The 23,529-nt window shown below is 30.7% G+C and overlaps 1 protein-coding gene across 5 annotated transcripts in view; it reads right to left on the bottom strand.

Annotated features, from left to right (window-relative positions):
* The window catches only part of SNF4Agamma (SNF4/AMP-activated protein kinase gamma subunit), a 503,643-nt gene that overhangs the window by 436,705 nt on the left and 43,409 nt on the right, over positions 1-23,529 (bottom strand). For 3 of the 5 annotated variants that reach the window (XM_067046458.1, XM_067046457.1, XM_067046459.1), the window contains exon 2: positions 7,069-7,373. The exons of the other annotated variants lie outside the window; for them this stretch is intronic. In XM_067046458.1, the coding sequence (XP_066902559.1) occupies positions 7,069-7,373 (305 nt within the window). The remainder of the gene's footprint in view (positions 1-7,068; positions 7,374-23,529) is intronic. 5 annotated transcript variants of the gene reach the window in all.

Raw genomic sequence — 23,529 nt, 5'->3', positions numbered from 1 at the left:
AAATTCATCCATCAGACTAACTTAATAACCAGCCTTTAATTATTATAATTATCTATTTAACCTGCCTTATTTTTAAAATTAGAACAGTCAGTTATCTGCTTTTCACCATCCTTTCGAAATATCGTTACGATTATTAAACAAATTATAATTGCCACAAATTTAATTATAACTGGTGCGGATCAGTACACCATACCAAAGCTATGACTAAAACAACTAGGCCTTACCAAAGCCAACAACCAACGGGCCAAGATGACCAAGCTGTTAAACGCCCTTTCAAAACTAACAAACAACAACAAACAAAAAATTTATTTTTAAGTTGCTATAGAAATTCGTATTTTAGGGTTTCTCGAGGAAGGGATAAAAACATACATTTGTTCCTAACAAGATTACAACATTAAGGGGCGTCACTGGACAGATATTTGTAGAGAACGATAGGTGACATCGGCATCGAACCTTTGGATTCGCTTAGCCATAATTATTACTATCTTTTTTTTAAGTTATCTCATGAGATGACATACAAAATTAGACAAGGAGGAGCACAGACGGAACAATTGTGACTTTACTTTATTATTTAATATTGCTATTAATATTGTTTTTAACAAAGAGTGAATAAGAGCATAAATACCATGGTTTTTTTTTTTAACGAGCTACAACAAATAAACGATCCTTTAGATGACTCAAAAGAGACGATTACATGAGCAATAAAAATCGCTATAAAGTTATAGACCAGAGATAATCAGTAATGGCTTCTGCTGATAACTTTTTCATCTAAAAATAAACCTTAGATCAGTGGTTCCTAAACTAGGTGTAGCAAGTAGTCAAGCGAATGCTACAATCTTAAAATATTACAAAAAAAAAAAAAACAATATAAAAATATACAGTGCATACCAGAATTTACTTTGCACTGTTGTTTCTTCTTTTCCTAAAAACGCTCTATGGATAATTGTGTCGCAAACTTTTTATCCCAAGTGTGCCGTGGCGAAAAAACTTCAAGAACCGCCTCAGATGAGAATCTTATCAGTTTCCATATTTTAGACAGTAATACAATTTTTATTTATCTTGAACAGAACATATGCTTTTATAAATCTTAATCGCAAAAAATAGCTAAAAACCATTACTAGTAATATTCTAAAATAGGAGAAAGGCGTAAGAAACGACAAATCGATTTGAAGATATTAAGAGTGAGACCAAACCCATTGGATAACTAAAACCTCTACATAGTTCTGAAAGGTCTTGGAGCTCAGTGTCAGGTTTTTTTTTTAAGAGTAAACACAAAATATAATAATAATAATAATAAAATACTAGCCCTACACTTAGGTTTTAGTGGAAGAACTCTGTAGAAAAAAATAAGCTTTTTCACCCCAATTTTTTATTACTTTATTGAAAACTATGTATAATTACTAATATAAATTGATGAGTCTGCAAAGTATGGTTAGGGGAATATGAATAGCAATGGCGGCTGTTTTAAAATTTAAAAAAAAAATTAATTTATTATTGAGAGCTATTGAACTATTGCTAACATTATTGAAAGTAGAATAAATATAAATATAAGCTCTAGTATACCTATCTACGTTCTTTATCTCAGGAACCATGAGACATGCAAATGCCTATTAGTATTCAAATTAAAGATAGTTTAATATGCTATAAAGTAGAACATGACGTATATCTTCGTAGGACTATTAGTTTTTATAATATTCTCCAAAATTAATTCTCTAAATGTTGATTTCTAGTTATTCCCGTAAAAGATTTGATTTATTGAAACCAATATCTGAGGAACTATTAGCCGTAAAAATGTCTTCCAGCAATCAAATTAAAGATAGTTTAATGTACTATAAAGTAGTTATTAACGTTTATCTTCCTAGTGATAGTTTTGTATATCAAATTTTGTCTGAACAACTATAAATCGATTTATTTTAGCAAATATCATAAAAAGTAATACTCCTACGAAGATAAACGTTATGAAATACTTTACAGTACATTAAATTATCTTTAATTTTATTATTTAAAGACATCTGAACGTCCAACGATTCCTTATATATAGATTTCCTACAATAAATTCACTAACCATTGATTTTTTACGTACATTTTTTATGAAATGTTGCTTTTACAAAAACTGTATCTCGGGAACCATTGTACCTGTACAGTTTAGTAAGGTCTCATATTTCAGTAAATTTACTTTACTTTAAATGATGTTTTACAAGACTTTCTAGTATTGTAGGTAGTTTAAACGATATGGATTTCTAGTATGGATAGGTAGTTTAAGCTCCAAATTAAATATAATTTTTCTTTTTAATGGTTATAACCATCCACCATTTTTTATTTCCACTAACTATACTTGGCAGACTCATTAATTGTGACTACTAAGCAGATGAAAGCAACCGTAACACACCTCCATCAAAACCCAAAATCTCAATACCTAATATAATATAATTCTCCCTTCCTCGTTTCGTGATTATAAGATACTTTTTTTCCCTTATTATTTTAAATAATGAACTAGATACTGCTAAATTGTAATACAATCAATATTGAAAATACTAAGAATGATTTTACAGAGTCATCCTGTAAGCTGAAAGGCTCAAAAATATGTTAAGTTAAAAAAACGTAACTATTAATACCTACTATAATAACTATGGCGAGGAAAGCATTTATCATAATGGCGAAAAGTAAAACCCATTTTGCATACCTCCGCACAAACCCATGTTAGAAGAATTCTTTTATTTATATTTCTTGTCATTATTGATTATCTTTAACAGCTTTATGTATTAAATAATATTTTTTATAAAATCACTGGCTTTCCAACGCTAAATAACACGTCTATATCACTAACTCTCATCTCCAGAAATGTGTTTTGAACCATAAAAAATTATTTTTCCTCTTTATTATTTCCTTAGGTTAATTATCAAATTCTTTCATAGTTTACAGTTATCCATTATGCACTACTAGTAAAAATGTGAACTGGTTATTTGTTTTGAACCAACAAAGTTAAATATACTTTAAAGTGATATAAGATTAATAATCATCACGGAGCCACGTCAACAAATCAGAGCCTCAGTAATTCAGGGACATCCTTGTGAACCATGAAGAAAAATAAAACTATTAAAAATTAAATTTGAATGACAAGTAATTGCAATTCGTTATAGCAAATTATTCAGATTGACTAAAAATAAGTTATATATTTTTAAAAAAGATCAAACGGTCCAACCATTGAGCATTAATGTCAATGAAGATTTGCTATTAGATTTCGAAAAGGGTTCAAGGTGTCTTGAAGGTTTGTCCACGAGAGCCAAGTTCATCTATCAATAGATTGTCTTGTTCAATGTTGGAATATTTGCCAAACCACGTCTCTTCTGTAATTTTACGAAGTTTAGTAATCAAATCTTTGATGAAGACATAATACTTAGGTATTTTTCTTATCTTCCTACCCTGCCTTTAATTAATGAAAAAAATAAAAAACAACGAAACTAATTCCATTAAGTGTCAAAGAATTTTTCAAGTACAGCAATATATGTCCAAAAAAAAAATACAATAAATAAGCACCTTTTAAAACAAAACAATAAAAACCACCTCACATATATAAATCACACAACAAATATTTTAGCTTTTATTTTCACCCTATCATTAATAACTGATCAGATGGATTGAAGGATAGTAATTAAAACCAAGCTGAAGATCAGATATAATTTTATAGCAAACAGTTTTAAATACATAAAGGGCACACAGCCAAACAACGGAGTCTAATAATAACATCCAACTAAAAGCTTCCTGAATGGAATGATTTAAATTGAGGAATAATTAAAACATTAAAGCTATATTATATACGTAGAAATCACACAGCAATAAGCAAGAACACGATAAAAAGTAATTATAGGCATGAAGTAAGTTTTTGAAGATGTTAATAAACCAAAAAATACAATCAAAAATAAAATTAATAAACAATATCTAGAAATATTTAATGAAAATTAAAACATTACGTTTATAACTGATATCTGGGGTTAAATTATTATTTAATTAAAAGATTAATTGAACTATCCCTTTTCTCTAAAGTCGCTCATTAAATGTTGATCTTTGATCTTTTTTTAAATATAGTCAGGCAACTTGGACAAACACAACAGAAAACAAATTAAGAGTACAGTACATCGATGGAAGACATGAACCCAAAGCCTGCAGGCGACACAAAGTAATAGTGACCAGGCTTCGAATTTGACACATTCAACTAACCCAAGAATACTTACCATTAGGGACATCTAAACCAACAGTAGAAATGTAGACCAATATTTGTAACGTACCACTAACTGTAAAACACCTACTGACAAACTGCATGCATTTGTTAGACAGTGGATTACCATACCATTTGGGAACTTCAATAAACGGTAACAGTTTTCATATTCCCGATTTTTTTTTTTATTAACTCAAGAAAACAAAAATATACAAATATATATATGACATGTAGAGAAAAGAAAAATATATATATTTTTTTACTCGGTAATAGTAAGCGACATTAATAGATGTCATAAAAATGTAAATATATGTATATTTTATTTTATCTCTCAATTTTATTTTATTTATAAATAATTCTTAATATTAACTATTGCTATGGAATCAGCTTATTTATTTTAGTATAGATATGGATGATATTAGGAAGGTTCCCGAAAGATCAGTCAATATGCATAGGGAAACATCTTCACCTTCGTTGTGGATTGCCAAAAAAAAATTTAGTCTTTGAACCAACTTCATTATAGATATTATATATTTTTAGATTTGTTATTTAGTTAAAAAGTAAGTAAGTAAAATTATTTTAAAAACTTATTGTTTGACTTTTCTACATAAAACCATAGCAATGTAATTAATTAATTATATACAAATGTAGATAATTTTATTTTCAAACACATCTTCAAATTATAGATACTGAAGAGCTGGAACCCAGTATCCCAAAATCTCTAAGATATTAATAAATATAATTCTGAAACTGAAGTTGGGATAGGATAAAAAACTTAGAACTTGTAAGTAAAATAGTGATGGTTAGATGGTGAAACAAATTAATAATTCCGTTATTAAATCAACAAAAATATAGTAATTTTTAACACAGTATTTTATATTGCTCACCAGCACCTGATACTGTCAAGCAGTGTTAGCAAGTACTGAGATTCGAAGCGAAACCTTCGTCTCATTGGTGTTGCTTTAAGCTCGAAGTTTAATATTTTTTTTTTCTTTACTTTTTACTAAATTCAATACAATAAATATTTTAGTAGATTAATACAAGTTTTTTTTTTTTTACATATTCCACTCAAATCCTATGTTTTCAACTAAATACCAGTGGATTTCGGAGAGCAGCAACTAATATAATGCAATAAGATAGAGGAGATTTCACTTCACAAAAAGTTTGGAAATGTGAGAACATACTTCCAAATTATTAAGAGTCACTAAACTATAAAACCAACACCACTATGTAAAGAAATTGCGATTTTGTAGTTGCAATGCGTTTGAATGAAGAGACTGTTTGCAAAGAGTAATATCCGCAACAGATAAATGAAAAGTTCAAATATAGTATAGTTGGTAAGATAAAATGATTTCAATATGGTTGGAAAATCCTTCCAAAATTGTTGACAAAATCTCTTCCTCTCCAAGAAATTGCATTGTACCCCGGCTTGAAATTAGTGGTAGGATAGGGAGGAAATATCTCATTTTTACTCAATTTTCTAGATTGCTATTTTAAGAGTTTATATTATACTAATTTAAAACCTATATCATTTAATAAAAAAGCTTACAATAATAGTAACAGAAGCAGGCAGAAGGAATGTGGTAGATAGAAAAATGTTCCCGGCCAATAAAGGAACGAACTAGGGAGAAATAAAAAATTTGTCGGAGGTTAAGGTCAGATTTATACACTCAGTCATCTCAAATATTGCAATCGAAAAAAAGTAATTCAACATTTTTCACATTTGTTGTCAAAAAAACAAAAAATCGAAAAAACGAGAAATGATACGACGTATTCAGAAAAATACAGTCAATCATATATATATATATAATCAGAAATGATTGGGTTTAAATCCCATAATAAATCAGACATGAAACGACACACTCTACTGTTCTTAGACAGCTTTAACTACATACTTCCTAGGCTAACATCAGAATCTGGCAAAAAATGTGTTTTTAAATTCCATATTAGATGTAAAGTGAGTTTCCAGTCTATAAAATATTTTTTGGAATCCGTTTAATTAGAGAAAAATCAAAACTCTTTATTTTTTCACTATCAAAGCGAAGCAGTGATATTACCCATTTAACGTTATCTAGTCTTATCTCATTTTGCAGTTCGCTTTATTTCATCTTCAGTTATAACAAAAAATTTTGAAAAAACAATTTCAAATTTAATTTCTAATCCTGCCTGGCAACTAGAAATGGTCGAGTCTAAAGTTTTGAAATACACAAATACTAGCACCTTTTCTATCAATTAGCCGATATTCGATACTTTCTACTGAACAGCATAATTATAGATATAATACATATATTAAAAGAATACAGATTCTCAATATTTAAGCCATAAGAGAGATATAACCTCTCCAAAGAAAACTTTGCTGACCTACTTGATAGAAATATACAGACAAATATAAAGACATTGGCAAATTACCACTACGTAATTAACAAATTGTATGCATACTTGATAATAATCTATCTGGAAATAGGAACTAGCTCTATAAGGTTGTCAACAGAATGTTCGTATTATTTATACTACAAGCAGTACAACATATACATCAAGCTTTATGTAAGTAAAGATTTTTTCATCAAACATAAAAAGGACACTTTTCACAGAGATAAGTATCATATTTTGGCTATCTGAAAAAAAAAAATTAAAGATGGATATCACTTTGTCACATCCACTATTTTGTAGTTTATAATGGTTAGATTAGACACAATTCCAAGAAATATATAATTTCTATTATAGTTATTAGAATAGTTACAGACATATATGAAATAATTGAAAGTTAAATGATAGATAAACCAAGTTGTTAGATCCAGAATAAAGAAATATAGCTAGTAAGGAATAAACATAGTTATGAGCACTAGGCTTACTTTCTTCTTGATGGGGACCCTCCGGACCCAGAGATCACTGCCGTCGGTGAGGGACACAGCCTTCTTGGGTGCTTCCTTCTTCATAGAGACAAGGGAGGTGTCCACGAAGACGGGGTCGGTATGGCGAGGAGATTGGGGCAACCGCAGGTCCTCTTCGCTCTCATCCTCCTCCAGGCACTGGCTCAGCCTCCGCTGTCTTCGGGAGGGCAGCCTCGACACGTGCTCCACCAGCAGGTCCGGAGGCAGCAATCTCGTCAGCGCCGACAGCGAAGTTATCGTATTGTAAGTTTCGGGGTCTGTGTCGTCTGGGAACCGGCGGTTAGCTTGTCAAATCTCAAGCAGTACTTCCATATCCAAAGTATTTTTATAACAAGTTAAATGAAAACCTTCCAGTGCTCAAAAAATAGAATCATATTGCTTTGTAAGACAGTGTCATGAAACAGTTAAATGAAACACTTGGGACGCTTACCAAATCGATTTATATTGCTTCATGTGGCATTAAACAGAAAAATAATTTCTGAAGCTTACGTGAAATAGAACCTCAATGGTGGCATGGTAGATGGAAAGAGCACATCAATAGTTCATTATCAAAACCAACTAAACATACAAATAAAAAATCATCCATAGTAAAATGATAAGATGGTCGGAGAATATAAGGTTAGCAATAACCACATCATAATACACAAAAAAGGTAACTAGAGATGGTAGCCCCAAAAAAGTAAGGTTTACAAATACACTATTCTGTTAATTTTCTACAATATTTTCATGATTGTGAAGATTGAATATTTAATTATATCATTTTTATAAATTTACATATTTCATGTGGTGTGCATAATATGAAATTGTAGAATTATGATGGGGCGATGGCCTCTAAACGTTGTGATGGATAAAGTAATGTAAATTAAAACATGTTGTAAATGGAAGATTTACAGTATGCAAATTATAATTTGAGTAGTATGTAATCGGTATTATGGGTACTGTATACCTTCTGTTCCATTATTTAAGTTAATAGAAAATTTATGAAAAAGTGGAGTGATTACAACATAGCTCTTATTCCCTACGTCTATTTCGAAATTATATCGATAGAAAATTTATTGTTGAGGTTTTAATAATTTAAACTACAACTTCCGAAGAAATCAGAGAGCAAGAATAAATAATGAAATATAATCTATTTTTATTCCTAGATAAAGGTTAAATAAATATTATGTTGAGAGAGAGAAACAGTTATATGAAGAGAGTCATTTAACTCATTATTATTAAAATTCAGATCTTCGGTGTTCACTCTTAATCGGGGAAAAATCAGGGTTGAGTGTGATTCTGACCAAATCATCTCCTTGCACAACCGTTTGTCTAGTAAAAGTACTTCCTAACAAAGTACTGCACCCCTGACCCTTCATAGGTTGTAGCAGTATAGATTTATTTATTTTATTATTATTATTTTATTGTCGTTCAATTTAAACAGGAATGATTGTGTTTAAGATATTATTTTACTTTAAGATTATTATTTTTGTTTATTTATTTATTTTATTTTTTTTTTCCTTCTCTCCTATTTCTTATTTTGTTATCATTTAATTTATATATTAGTAATTATAGCTGTGAATATGCTCTATCATCCATATTACCATTGACAGAATGTAATATTACAAAAAAAAATAATAAGAATAATTATTGATTATTTTACATTTTGGTCAATACTAAAGAGTAAATTTGGTTCAGGCAAAGGGAGATAGCGAAAAATTGTTTATTAGCAAAATTGTCACTTTACTTTACTAACCTCATCATATACAAACGGCCAATTTGGAGCTATTGAAAATAAATCATAAATGTATAAATCAGCTACGGTTATTGCAAGTTAGGAGTTTAATAGCAATAGAATTAATAAGTGGACACATTTTAGTTTCACAGAAACCACCAAAAACGATGGATTTCATAAAATAATAATTTTAGACATACTCAAAAAAATAACGTTTCCCGTCTTTATATAAACTCATAACTATTATTAATACTAATCTTATTAAAAATTTTAAATCGTTATAAAACTATTATTAACACTAAAATGTTTACGTTTATCTAAGGTTCACTTTATTTGTATCCACAACACAAATGATTTAGACGAAATAAATAATCCCATAAATAAGAGTAGTTATTATTAGTGCATATGCTAATATTTGCTGCTTAAAGAAATATCTCTGATCATCTGATGGAAAATCCCACTTGAGTAACAACAAGCTCATTTCAATTCTTCCGAGAACTTTGATTTAACGAGTTTGGTCGAAAGTTAATTTCTTAATCCAGTTACTAAATTAATTCGATATGAAAAAAAGATTTAGCGGTAGCATTAAAAAGTAAATCCGAAGCCTAATTTACAAGACGCCGATAGATATTAATGTCAATAGGTTATGAGGTCTGGCCAAACCAGTCATACATAATTTAACATGACAACCTGGAAAGGAGGTAGTCCGCAATCCTCAGCTTGGAATGCATTTCTGCAATGCAAATAGGACGATTGGCTTGGGCCTCTCTCACCATCCAAAGAACTTAACTAAATTATTTACAGCCAGTTAATTAAAATTTAAAAGCGATAATTGGAGAAATTCACAAAATTAATCCGACTTTAATCAATTAATTTAATAAGTTAACGTAATTACAAAAATACAATAATTTTATTACTTTATTAAGGTAAGTGTGACCTTTAAATTGGATAATTTAGCTTATTGTCAATGTCATTTTGATTTTTAACACACTTTCAATTTTAATAAAAAATCTTTGTGTAATTTGAAATCGACCAAAAAATAAAAAGTGAACCAAGTTTATGGGTACTTGAGAAAAATTTCCACTCCTGGCCTAAAATCCATTACAAATATCTGGAAATCGACAGGTGATGGTATAACTAAAAATAGGACTAAAATGTTTCTTTTCTCAAACTTGATATGTTTTTTCTCTTATAATAAAAAAAAATAATAATAAATAAATATATATATATGTAATTCTGAAGAAAGTAGACAGTTAGACGTTTGCTAAAACAATAGCTTATAATAAATCAAAAGGTTACAGAGTGATAATAGAAGTCCTAAGTAAAATATATCAAAGTAGAAACACCGTTCTACTTACCTAAAACAATAGAATAGAATAAAAGTCCCTTTCAACAGTTTTAATGAATCTAATAGTGAACTATTACAAGTAATTGAAGGGATCTTGACAAAGTTATTTTTATAAACGAAACCTAATAATTTGTAAACACAACATTTCTTATAACCTTCTTATGATAGTTCACCTCGGGACCGCTAGGGGTGCTGCTAGGAGTGCTAAAATGAAGCAGCAGCATAGTTATTTAAATTAGAAAATACTTTACATATATAATATAATTTGGATATATATGTATTTAAAAGCATATCAACTTTGAACAACGAAACATTTATTATAAATAGTGGCTCTTTTCTTCGAGGACGAGAGCCTTAAATTCCATCAGCCGTTGATTTCTAGATTATTTGAAATGGATTTTAGACCAACAGTGGAAATTCTTCTCACGTACCCATAAACTTTGCTCCACATTTTATTGAGAAAAAAAACACGCACATATATCTAATCTACACTCTATTGTAAGTAGGGTTTCTATTTTTCAGTAATACTCTATGGAAGCTAAGAAATAAATAAAGACGATCAAAAATGCAAGATATAAAAAAAATTCAAAATCTGGAGCAGGGTAAACCACCTTAAAGGTACTGACAAACAGTTGAACCGGCAAGTAATCATCACACTCAATAGCTATTTCTCTCTCACCCTCCTATTCCATTGAAGGGCCAGGTCCTCACTTTATAAAGACCAAAGGAGGGTCCTTGACCTCAAAGGCGACTCGCGGCTGACAGAACAGAAACTTAAGTTTTTACTGTCCAAGGGATTCCAAAGAGCCTTGAGAGTTACGAGTCTAGTGTCCGACGCCCGAACCCAAGTTATGTTCTTTCTCAATCCAACTTAATAATTTATTTGGATAAAATGTGACTCAGCCATAATAGTACAAGAGCTCAAGAGGAGAAAAAAGGCACTTATTTCAAACCAATGTTTTATTACTTTAATGAAAACTGTGTATAATTACCAGTCAAAATTTATGATATGAGTCTGCCAATTATAAGTAGGGGAATACAAAAATGACGGCTATTTCAAAACGTAAAAAATAATTAATTATTCGTTCTGACCTTTAAAACTGCCAAAAACACTAGAAAACCTAAAAGAACATCATTTAAAGTATAGTAAATTTCCAAAATATGAGCCCTAATTTCAGTGCATTTTAAATGAAATGTTGTAATTTAAAAATCTATACTTCGAAAACTATTAAACGTAAATATGTCTATTAGGGCTCATATTTTAGCAAATTTACTCTACTTTGAATGATATTCTCTTAGGTTTTCTACTGTTGTGGATAGTTTTAAAGATAAGAAGCTCAGAATGAATTTTTTTTTTTTAACGTTATGAATCCATTTTTTATCCCCCCTATCAATACTTGGCAGACTCATCAATTTTGACTAGTAATTATACATAGTTTTCATTAAAGTAATCTAAAATTGGGGTAAAATAACTGCCTTTTTTACCTCGGCTTGAGGAACATAGGGAAAAATTAAATATAACTGGTTAAAATCTTTAGTCATTAGAAGTATGATCCAACTGAACCTGATTTATAAGGTATGTAAGATTACTGTACATAAGAATCATACATAGAACATAGATTAACATATAATTTCAAAAACTAATTATTGCCACATTTAACATGGAAACTCATGTCTGGCTGTCCTGAAACTCTTACTTGAGTTGAAGCTGTTTAAATCTTCATTTTCATTCTTTTAGAACCAGCAAAAATATATTTCCGTATAAAATGTTTTATAAACTAATTAAAATTTTTTTTTTCAGATTTATGTTAAACGGGATGGATTTTATGTATCGCAGTCCTGTACTATTAACATATTGTACTGATTCAAACTTTATTTACTCCACCTAAAACTAATTTTTCTGTTTCATCCCATTTTTTGTTTTCCATCAGCTCGTGAAAAATCTTACTAATGATGATTTTGTTTGAAATGATAGCTCATATAGTGCAAAATATGATGGCTATTAAGACATAATGAGACATGCCGAACCATGAGGCAATGTTCTCGACAATTACTCTGTTGTCGACAAGTGTTTCATTTAACTTGGAAGGTCAAAGGTCGTAACTCTGTCGTTTATTAAAACGTTCATGGACCATTCGATGCACCTAGAGAAATAGTTTTTTGGATTGTAGGACCTAAAATGTTGAAATTAGACCGATTTTTGCGGTTACAAAAATAAAAAGAAATTATAAATAACTTGTCACAGACAGAGAACACATAATATATTTTTAGAATTTAATTTGAATAGATGTCCGAATTATTGATGAATAAATTAAATACAATTTATTTTAAACACGTTTTTTAATAACAATATTGCACTTATTAAATTACATAATGATATGAAAAAATAAAATACCTACTAAAAAGTTAATGAAATTGAATACCACAAATTATTGTTAAATATAATCAATAGTGTAGGAATTTAAATGGTTATCACTTACGATATAACCTGATAAAGAAAAAATATCGGGGCCGTAATTTTAAATTATTATAGTTAGCTATGAACAACCAAAATTCAATGGTAAAATTTTCACTTTGTATTTTTCCCCAAAATACTTGACTTTAGAGGGCAAGAAGTGGGGGTTCATAATCAACAAATATGCAAAAGAGCTGCATGTAGCAAACTGGAAAGCAGTTGCCCAAGACAGCCAGTCGTGGAAAAAGCTGGTTCACGCGGTCAAAGACCTACAAGGTCTTTAGTGCAAAGACATAAAGAAAAAAACAAAATATATATCAGCTGAAATTCAGTATTCCGCCATAAAATTTCGCCCCGTCCAGGACTTTTTTAAGCTTATTCTCATCTCAACAGCTCATGAGCGCAAAGAGAGTATACAAGTTGAAAATTTATATGTGCATTGTGGTGGAGTTCAAAAAGTGGCTTTTAGAGGTCATCAATATTGAACAATATTGGAATTTCATTGAGCAAAATTCACCCATATTTTTAAAAATACTATTCCCATTAAAAGAGAAAGAATGTACACCAAAATAAACCATTATTTTTGACGAATAGTTAAATAAGTACGTGATACAAAATGGTTGTAAATATTGGATAGCTTAATAACATAGTCTTGTTAATCTTGGCTACTATCTTATTTTGAAAAATGAGATAGTGAATATCTTAGGAATCTCAAACTCAAAATTTCCTCAACCTTCAATTTGCTAATTAAGACACTAAATTTGAAAGACAAGAGAGAATAAGAAAAGACAAGAGAGATATAAGAAAAGACAAGAGAGAATCATTAGGAGTAGTGGCAACTAAACTTTTAGATAATATATACATCTTCTTTATCACTCTGTTTTTAACAATTAGCGAATACGTTTTAGATATAATTGCCTCTAGAATGTGATATTTTTTTTACCTGTTTACAAGAAAATACAAAAAAAAATTGAATCCCTCTAAAGAACAAATAATTTTAAACTGTTCCCATCAGTTGAATTTGAATAAATAAAAGTAATTTATAATTACTTAGCAATTCATAAGTAATTTGTCACGTATTTCGATAAATAAATTATTTTATTAATGTTATAATTTTAATGTCCTGTACGTAATATTTAACGAATTAATTTTTATTTACATTCAGTATTTCTTCAAAATCGTGTATAGGTTTGGATCTAATGAAATATGATCAAAATAACAATCCATTTTCTCTAAGTACACCAATGGTCCATACAAGACATATTCCTACATCTATGTATTTAAAAATTAAAGCTAAGTCCAAATAAATAAAAACATAAGATAAAATAACAAATTAAAAAAAAAAATTAATTTATAGCAAAAGAATAATAAATAAATATAAATGGTGTACACAAACACTTCATAATGAATAAATAAAATCAATGGATTATTTAGATAAAGTTATAAAAAAAAAATTCTAAAAACTAAATCAAATATAAAATAAAACAGCCTTCAAGGAGTAATAAACTACATATCATATAAGTAAATAAAAATAAATCATCCACAAAACAAATATTTGAAATTAATATACATATGTTTTGATCAGGTACAATACCTACTAATGGTGTGAAACTAGTCAGTAAAAAATTCACACCAATAAGTAATTAAATAATATTTAACAAATAAATATAAACAATATATGTCAAATGGTTCACCAGTACAAATAAAATATACATGTAAATTCAATGAAATTTAATTATGTAAATTTAATGAACCATTATCGAAAATTGTAACAAAGATTTCACCATAAATACAATACCAGATTCGTTACAGATGTTGATTTTACATTAAGATATTCCTTAAATATCCATAGAAGTCCTTAAATGTCCTTACCATTAACTGAAAACTGTTTTCATGAGGTAAATACAAATATTTTCTATTAAAAAATATTTTGAATTGTAACTGACTATAACAAGATAAAATAGGGCCGCCCATAGCTCAGTGGTTAAGACACAGTCTTACCAATTTGATGTTTATTGGCGGTGCCGGTTCGAATCCGGCCTGGGACGTTGACTTTTTTCATTGCGTGGCGGTCCCACAAAATGAAGAACTTTGACCCCCCCAACCATGGTTAGGCAGTATAGGACTCCAATGGGAGTCTTGGCCGGAAAAAAAAAAAAAAATATATATTAAACAGGAACTTCTGAGGGGCTAAAATAGTCAGATTATATGAAACCTACAAAATCTATATAGGGCTCCAACTTAAGGTTAATTCGAAATCCATTTCATTGCGATTGATTTTAATTCTGAGAGAAAATCATTTGAGATTATATGAACCGCTAAAAGAAAAAGTCAAGTAAGTCGAAACTGGAGTTACGAAACAATGAAAAGTTTAAGGAGAATTTCATCTAGTTTTCAGTAAAGAAAAACACGTTTTTCTATAAAAAATAGTTAAAAACAAATCCAAATACTTTCCAAAGTTATACCCCATTTCGCGAAGCTATTTTGATTACGAAGATTGAGCATAGTTCGAGAATGGGCATTATCCTTTCTGGACTCAGCCCTAATGAAACCCTGTAAAGTGGGATGAAACGTCGGTTATTAATAAATATTTTAGCCACTTTTATATCTTTCTTGACCGTCACTAGGACCATGTTCCTAAAATTATTACATACGGTAAACTATCAACCTCGATCCTAGTTTTTCAAAATCGACGCGTTCAATAATCGTTTGCTCATCACCAACAATATATTAAAATTAAAAAAAGATGTATTCGACAAATAACAACTCATCCCTTTTAATATTGGCTATTAGACTGATCTGTATGCTGTGTATTAGCAAATCAACACAGGTGAGCATCTACTCGCAATTTTTCTTTAGTTCTTCATTTTATTCATTAACACTGCATAATAATAATTTGTTTGAGTGTCTTTAGAAATGGCAGGTCACACAGTTCAAATTTGAGATCAAAAATGTAGGAAAAATAAGAGAATCTTAGATAAGATGTATTGGAAATTCTTGTGAGAATGGCCAATATGATAATGCAAACATATATTTTGGAAAATTTATTTCTAATTGTTTCAGAGGGTTTGAATTATGTCGAATGTAAGATTTTTTTTCTTTTTTTAATAATTTAAATAAATAATTGGAGGAAGACAGTCCGGGGTGGCGTTTCATAAAGGTATCAAAATAGTAAAAGAAAACTATTTATTGAATGTAGAAAGAATAACTGACCAAATCGTCAGACCTGACGGAGCCCTCCAAAGAGGATCGAAACGTTGTTTAACTATAAATAGTTTTCTTTTATTATTTTGATACATTTATTGACAGCCAACCGGACTATCTTCCTCCAATCTACTTCATACGGTCGATTATCTTCTTCTAATTTAAATAAATAATATTTAATATATAGACAAAACTATTTGTAACAGTTATTCTCATAATTATGTAATACCATAAATATCAGTTTCCATATATATGATTAGAAATATAACATACAACTTCTTTATTTTATCTGGTCAAAGTTTTTTTATTGGTAATAAAAACATTTAGAACAATAAACGTGTGGGAGGACCTAAGATAATTTATCTCATTAAGTACAACGTGACTAAATCTTATTATTTTAATAAGAACCATTAAACAGAAGCTTCAAGAATATTGAAATAATAATTATGTAACATTAAGTCAGGGCGGATCTCTTAATGGGGCAGCTAACTCCGCTTATTAAATTTTAGGGCCCTTTCGGAAAAAATATCGTTTTAAACTATTTCGTTTACTTTATATAAAATGTTAGAACTCTTTCGGCCATTTTCAAAATATTTAGACGAAGATGTTTCCAGTCATTGAGACCCTTATTTATTCAGAGCTCTACGCGACCGCCCCTGACATTAAGGAAATCTGACAGACTGAGGAAGCAGTGAATGGACGAGACATGAATGGAGCTACAACCGGTCCAACAACCCGGGCCGCGAATTACAGCCTTCTACCATTTGCTGGCTTCCCGATCCTTCCACTCCCATCCTCCTATTATCTTATTAAGCCATATTAAATAATTATTAATAATATTTCCCTGATTAAGGATATTTTTTTAAGGATTAATGTAGGTTTTAAATTTAAACCCATGTATCGCAGTAATATGACCTAAAAATGTACTTAAAAATTACAAAGATAAAAGAAACAGGAACGAAAGATAAAAAATAAATGGAAAAATAAAAATCTCAATATTTTTTTATTTTCCTATTACTATAAAAATTCGTATAATAAAGTTCTCAAGGTGAAAATAACGAGTATAAATTGTGATCATGCCAAGAATAAAATTATCATTTTATAAAAAGTTAACAAAAGAAAACAAAGCCGTAATACAATCGGCAAAGTTCCGGTGGTTCGACTTTTACTATTTAAATCCGATATCTCTTTTTTATCCTTTAGTCATTCATGAAATTATTTAATATTTTATATTAATCCATTATTTATTATTTATAACAATGAGCAATATTTATTGTTTTCAAATAAACAAAATTAAAGTTACTTTATAAATAGAACTTTTAAAAATTCGTCATTTAAGCCCCAGCAGACTACTTTAATGATGATAAGACCCAGTCGATCAAAGAACATTTAATTGTACATTGATATGGCGAGTTTAATCATAATTGTTAATGCCGTTTTCGAGAAAATGAAAAAAAAAACTGAATCTGGAAAGAAGTGTTCTCAAACGTTTATTTGGCGGCGAAACCCATTTGGTAGAAATAGGAAAATGGCGGAACTATTTTGGTAGAAGTAAGAAAATGGCGGAACCCTTTGGGTAAAGTAACAAAATGGCGAAACCCCTACATCATCATTTAACATAAATAAAGCAATTCGTCTTTTAATCAGAAGCTACGAAAGACTAGGATAAACTGGACAGAGCACATTTGCAAAATTTGAAACGGTTTGGTCCAAAACAGTGTTAAATTGACGTGGAATTTCCGATTCTCAAATTATTTTGTGGGACTACTGCTCTAGAATGACAGTTCTAGGCAGTTGGTTTTATCCAAATAGTTGCTGTACATACCGGGCATATAAATATGTAATTTCAGTTACTTTTATGCCTTTTGTTTTTTTAGCTAAACTGGTATTTTTTTTCTTTTAAGCCTTATAGATCTATAGGGTTTGATATATGGTGGTTAGATAACAATAATGATGAGTGAAATTGGCTGTGCTTTATTTCAAATGTATTGTAAGAGAGGAATAGTTAAACTGATAATTTTTTATTTATTTATTTTTTTCCTACCTCCTAATTCAATTTATTACGCTAATATATACAGTATAAAGTATACATAGATATTTACAGTGCCTTTCCTTTGTCATATGGCGTTATAAGGGATTGGGCTGTTGGGCTAGGGAAGGCGAGGGTTACAATATTGGCCCAGGAGCCGCTGGCCGGGGGGTACAAACAACCCCTAAAGATAGCCGATTGTTCAAAGCCATAGACCTCTGGCAACAAATGGACTGAAAAAACACACAGGCAATTTCGCCAAACTTCGTTATTTGGACTCAACGGGCCTAAAAACGTATAATTCCGCCGAAAACTCGTATTCGAAATCTCTTATATTCTATATCCATACTTTTATGTATTCCACATCAATATTCCTTACATAGATAAGTGAAAGCAGGAGCCAAATAAAGAGTTGATAAATACATGAGGCCTGATTCTAGATATGTTGTTTGGATTTGGAAACTTTTAGAAACAAATGTTTTTAATGAGAAGTAGAAAAATATATAATCATATTTAAGCCCGATTAACTGCTTTCCTAAGAACAGTGACAGATTGCAATATTTCCAAGAAATAAATTTTAAAAAATCAAATCAATAATTAGTACTTTAAATTTAACTTTTACAACAGCCCGATATGCAAGAAAGGGGCAGGTAGATGGAGTCTACAAATAGAAATTAGAAAAAAAAAATAACAGATATAAAAATGAAGACAAATCCCCTAAAGTAAAAATTTAAAACTAATAATAATCAATATAGGAATAGATAATGGACGGATGTTCGAAACGTCATCCAAAAGAAATAAAGAGGTAAGGAGTTTTTTCCTTAAAAAGAAAACAAAAAGTGTAGAATATTTAGGATCTCAGGAAGCACAATAAATTATGAAAGTCAAATAAATTAGTATTTAAAATTTTACTTTTATAAATAATATCCCCTGTATCCCCTGTCAACCTAACGAACAACCAACACCCATTTTAACAAATTATAGAACCGTTCATTTAATTGCACTACTCGTAGATCAAATTGTATAACTGTAATTTACATGTATTATGTATTATCTTTTTCATTACAGTGTAAGCAGGATAAAAAAATTAATTTAAAGTCATTATTCCAGAATTTTAATTTATACTTCAATTTAGTGTCTCTTCAAACACAATGTTCGTAATAACATGTTTCTCTAAATTGCACTGAATTGTTATTCCGTATTTGTTCCTGCATCTTGATGTTTCCTTTCATGTTACACATAAATTGACTTTTTCAAAACTCTGCCCTTGATTTATTTATAGTCATAGCAAATGTCAATCTTACAGCGAATAGCGTTTCAGAACGAATCCAAGTCCCCTCGAGTGTCCACTGTGATCCTTGGAATGCAAACAATTTATCTTTTTTTATCTCCTGATAAGTTCTCACACCGCAGTATATTCTTCTGAATATTTCTCACTACCAATCTTATGCCATTACACAGCACATCAGTAATTCACAGGTTTCCTAACACCATAACAATACAATCTATTTTCAAGTTCAATCTAGCGTGTAGCATTCGCGATGGTGTTAATGATGATTAATATTCACCCGGATGTTTTAGCATAACATTCTTTAGATTATCTTTTTCTTTCTTAACGACGACTAAATTTAACTAACTTTTTAATGTTTAAACAAAACTTTTTACTACCAATTTTTATTCCAATTTATATGTAAAATAAAATATTCCACGATGATCACTAAAAACTTGTTTATATAATACAAAGAAATATAAATTTATGTTTTTATTCCCAGTATTCGTGTATTTCTTTAATTTAAATTTATATCACTAATGACAGGAATATGGATAGCACTGGAATTTTGCACGATAATAAAGCTTCCCCTTAATATATATTCCATGTATAGGTAAGTGAAGGTTGAAACTGAACCGAGAGGTAAACGTTGTGGGATGATTGCGTCTATGTTGATCTTGTGGATTAGGGTTTGGACGGTCGTGACTAAACAGATTTAGTGATCAGCGATTGATGGTATCGGGATCATTATCATTATTACTAAGCGACATTAGAAATACATAAATAAAACAAATAACTTTAGCATTTGGGAAAGTAAGATCAAAATAATATGAAAAATAAGATATGCGCTCTTATTATAAAAGCTACAAACTTAACTCTACGGATAGGAGGTCAGAGAATGTTATATTGTAAGGTAATAATTATGTGACGTACAATGTAAGTTTTTTCTATTTTAAGTTAATTTATCCCGAACCAGATATCACTCCTTCCATTATTAACTCCCTAACCACTCAAACCACCTAGTTTCTAACCTTGTATCCTCTCCCATTCCTGAAAATCCTCCGAGGCGCCTGAAAAGAAGATGGCCACGAGACCAGCTAATGTAAAATGTCATTAGAGTGCTACCAATGGGTAACACTATAACACGCCTGTAACACTCCATTTTAACTAAGATCATATTTACTAAATGTATTATGTAATATACAGTTGTAAATTTCAATAAAGATAATTAAAAAAAAGTTAATTTATTTCTCAGACATATTGTCTTTAATTTAAATTTATACTAATCAAAATAATAATAAATTTTCATAATTAAAATAAGAAACTTTATTATCAAAATTTAACTCGATGCAAATACTCTCAAATATTAAAAAATAAATATGTCATTAATTTTGTTTATAAGAACAATTTGGGAGGAATATTAGGAAATCTTTAAAATATATGGAAACTACATATGATTCGACTCGATTTAAATCCGACTGAACTATATGGAATCTTGGAGTATTAAGTTAAAAAAATATAACAATAATATAAGTATAATATATAATCTAAAATTATTTTGTCGACAACTGGCGCACAAGTTGTTCAAATGGTCCAGTCCTGGTTTGTGGGTAAAAATAGAGTTGATATATTCTGCCCTTCCCACCTTCTATGAGCTCACTGTAGTTTTCAGGACAATAGTTGTTTTTCTGTTTTGTTTCGACTCTTCACGTGGGTTTGACATTCTCTAAAGAATTCAAATTCAATTGCATACCATGTTCAATCGATTTTGGACATAGAAGGATTTAACAAAAAAAAAACAACTATAAATAATAAATAAAAGGTCTTCCAACTAACTAAAAATGTATCTACATTTTTAAAAACACGAATGAATTCTACAGAAAAGCATCAGGTGCAGAGGGCGCATAACACAACTTTTAATTACTAAACTACTTTAAGTTAAAATTAATTTTAACCTTTTAGTGACTATATTACTAACTTCAATTTCAACTCTTTTCAGAAAAATAGTTTGTCAGTATAATCCAAAAAAGATGAACCTAATCTCTACATTGATTTACCGAGTTCAACTCATTAGATTCGTTTTTGATAAAATCATAAAAAGTTGTAAAATCGATTACATAACATGTTGCTTCTGGTTCGTCGATTTTAAAGAAAAAGATTATGTAACATCCTAGGTAAAGACCAGCTGTAAATATGTTTCTTACGACTTTTCCTATTTGAGCTAGGCTGTTCAGACCATTTTGTGATATACACTTTCTTAATGCATGTAATATATCATATTCGATGAGTTTTTGTTGCATACAAAACCGGACTTTGATCATAACATAGAATGTGTTATCTATTAAAAATCCCAGATTGAAAAAGAAATTAAATTTAATTAAATAGATATTCTGGGCAGTTGCCGGCTCATAAATATACAGGTAAAGTATATTAATATACACTTATATTAATAGTATAGATAAATATAACAGTGTAAAGATGAAAGTGTTCCGAATATCAAAATACAGAATGCCTCCTCAATTTTTCCATATTGGAGATCTGTTTTCCGCCCCCAAAATTTGATCAGCCAATGAAATGGCTGGAAAGAAAGTAGAGGAAAGAAAATAATTCTATCAAGGAAAAAACGAAAGGAGGTCATGCTGGAGACACAGACGGCAGAGGATAGACCCAGAACAGCTGGACCAAGGATAAGATCAAGAAAGGTAGAACAGAGGCGAAGTCCGAGCGATAGAACATGACAGGGTACAGATGATAGAGAAGAGGCTACGCCAGAGAAGGATTCACTTAAGATAAGTAATAGTCCTAAATGTAATTTTGAATGGCAACACAAATTAAATCATAGAAAAGTCTGATAATTAACTAACTAGAGCCCAATATTTTCAATTAAATATCAAGAATAGATCCATATTAATTCTGAATCAATATCTTTTGACCATAAGGAACCGATAAAAATATATAATAGAATTAAAAATAGAGATACATAAATACATTATAAATATTGTTTCTGAAACTCCAATTCCATATTAATTAAAATTTTCGTAATAGCAATTCAACAGAAACATCCATGATCCCAAGAAGTATTAAGAACATTATTATGATGTCAATAAATAAGAAGCTACGTACTAAAGAGGGATAGAGAGCAAGTTCATTAAGATAGCGGAACTATCAAAGAGGATGAATCAGCCATTGAGTATTATCATCTAGGGAATCAATTGGCAGAGTCACGAATCTATTGAATCAGCACCAGTAGCTAATAACCTCTACAGCAATATATATTATACCCACGACATCAAAATATTAATGACTCAATAATTCCTTAAAACTAATATTTGAATCATAAACCATACTAACAATATTTCGTTAAATCTTCTTATATTTTTTTTATTTCTACCAAATGAAGTCAATATTAAAATTTTCTTCCAGAAAATTGAACTCTCCAACATCAAAGGTAAACGGGAGAAGGTGAGGGATCATCTTATACCCTAGAACTCTAAGAACACTGTTTCGAGGTTTCGGAGATGTCTTATACATAAACATTCGAGCAAGTTGTACATAGTTACAACAGATGATACCCAGTTCAGTTCCCCCCCCCCCGTCAGTTCGTCTGTACTGTTCGTATTGTAGTGCGTCATACAGAGGCTCTGTCAAGACATTCGTTTGTCTTATTTTTTGTTGGTCGACATCGATTTATCGAAGTCGACCCCCCACCTCACTCACTTTTACAGGTCCTGCAGCGGAAGAAGATACACCGTGTGAACAGAGCTCTCTGTCCTCGTTACGGTCCGTATCACAGTACCTCAGGCCCGGGCCTGCCTTGCCCTGGCAGGACACCAAACCCCTACTGATTCCCACCACGTCGATATGGCGGTAGCAGGAAGCAGCTGCCAGGAGATGTACTCCCCTCAGTCACCAGACCCGGAACCAGTCTTCATGGAAGTTATCTCGCAAAATGAAACTCCCGAAATGTCCAGAGGAGCCAAGAGAGCGGCGGAGTGGGAGAAACCAAAACCCAAACACGTGGCGAAGGCCCAAACCCTCGTGCGAGCTCGAGCAGAAACAGAAAAGCGCGCAACAAAAGTAAGTAATACTTATGACCCCCTGAGACTACTTCAAGAGCAGCAGTCCTCACAGCAGCAGCAACCTACACCGCAGCAGCAACCTACACAACAGCAGCAACCTACAGTACAGCCAACCCAGGCGAGGCGCCCACCTCCCATCATCATCTCACCGCCCATCGCCCAGCAGGCGGTCAAAGACATACTAGCAGTCATCGAAATTACTCGTTTCGAAACGAATAATTCGAGCGCACAGACCCGGCTCTATCTCACAACAACTGAAGACCACGAGAGGGCCCAGGAACTACTAAGAGATACGAACTTAGTGCAGTTCCACACGTTCGCAC

Source organism: Halyomorpha halys, unplaced genomic scaffold (genome assembly GCF_000696795.3).
Source record: "Halyomorpha halys isolate HHAL.00 unplaced genomic scaffold, Hhal_1.1 Scaffold533.1, whole genome shotgun sequence".
NCBI lineage: Eukaryota > Metazoa > Arthropoda > Insecta > Hemiptera > Pentatomidae > Halyomorpha > Halyomorpha halys.
The sequence above is the reverse complement of the archived record's forward strand: the minus strand, read 5'-3'. Positions and strand labels throughout refer to the sequence as shown.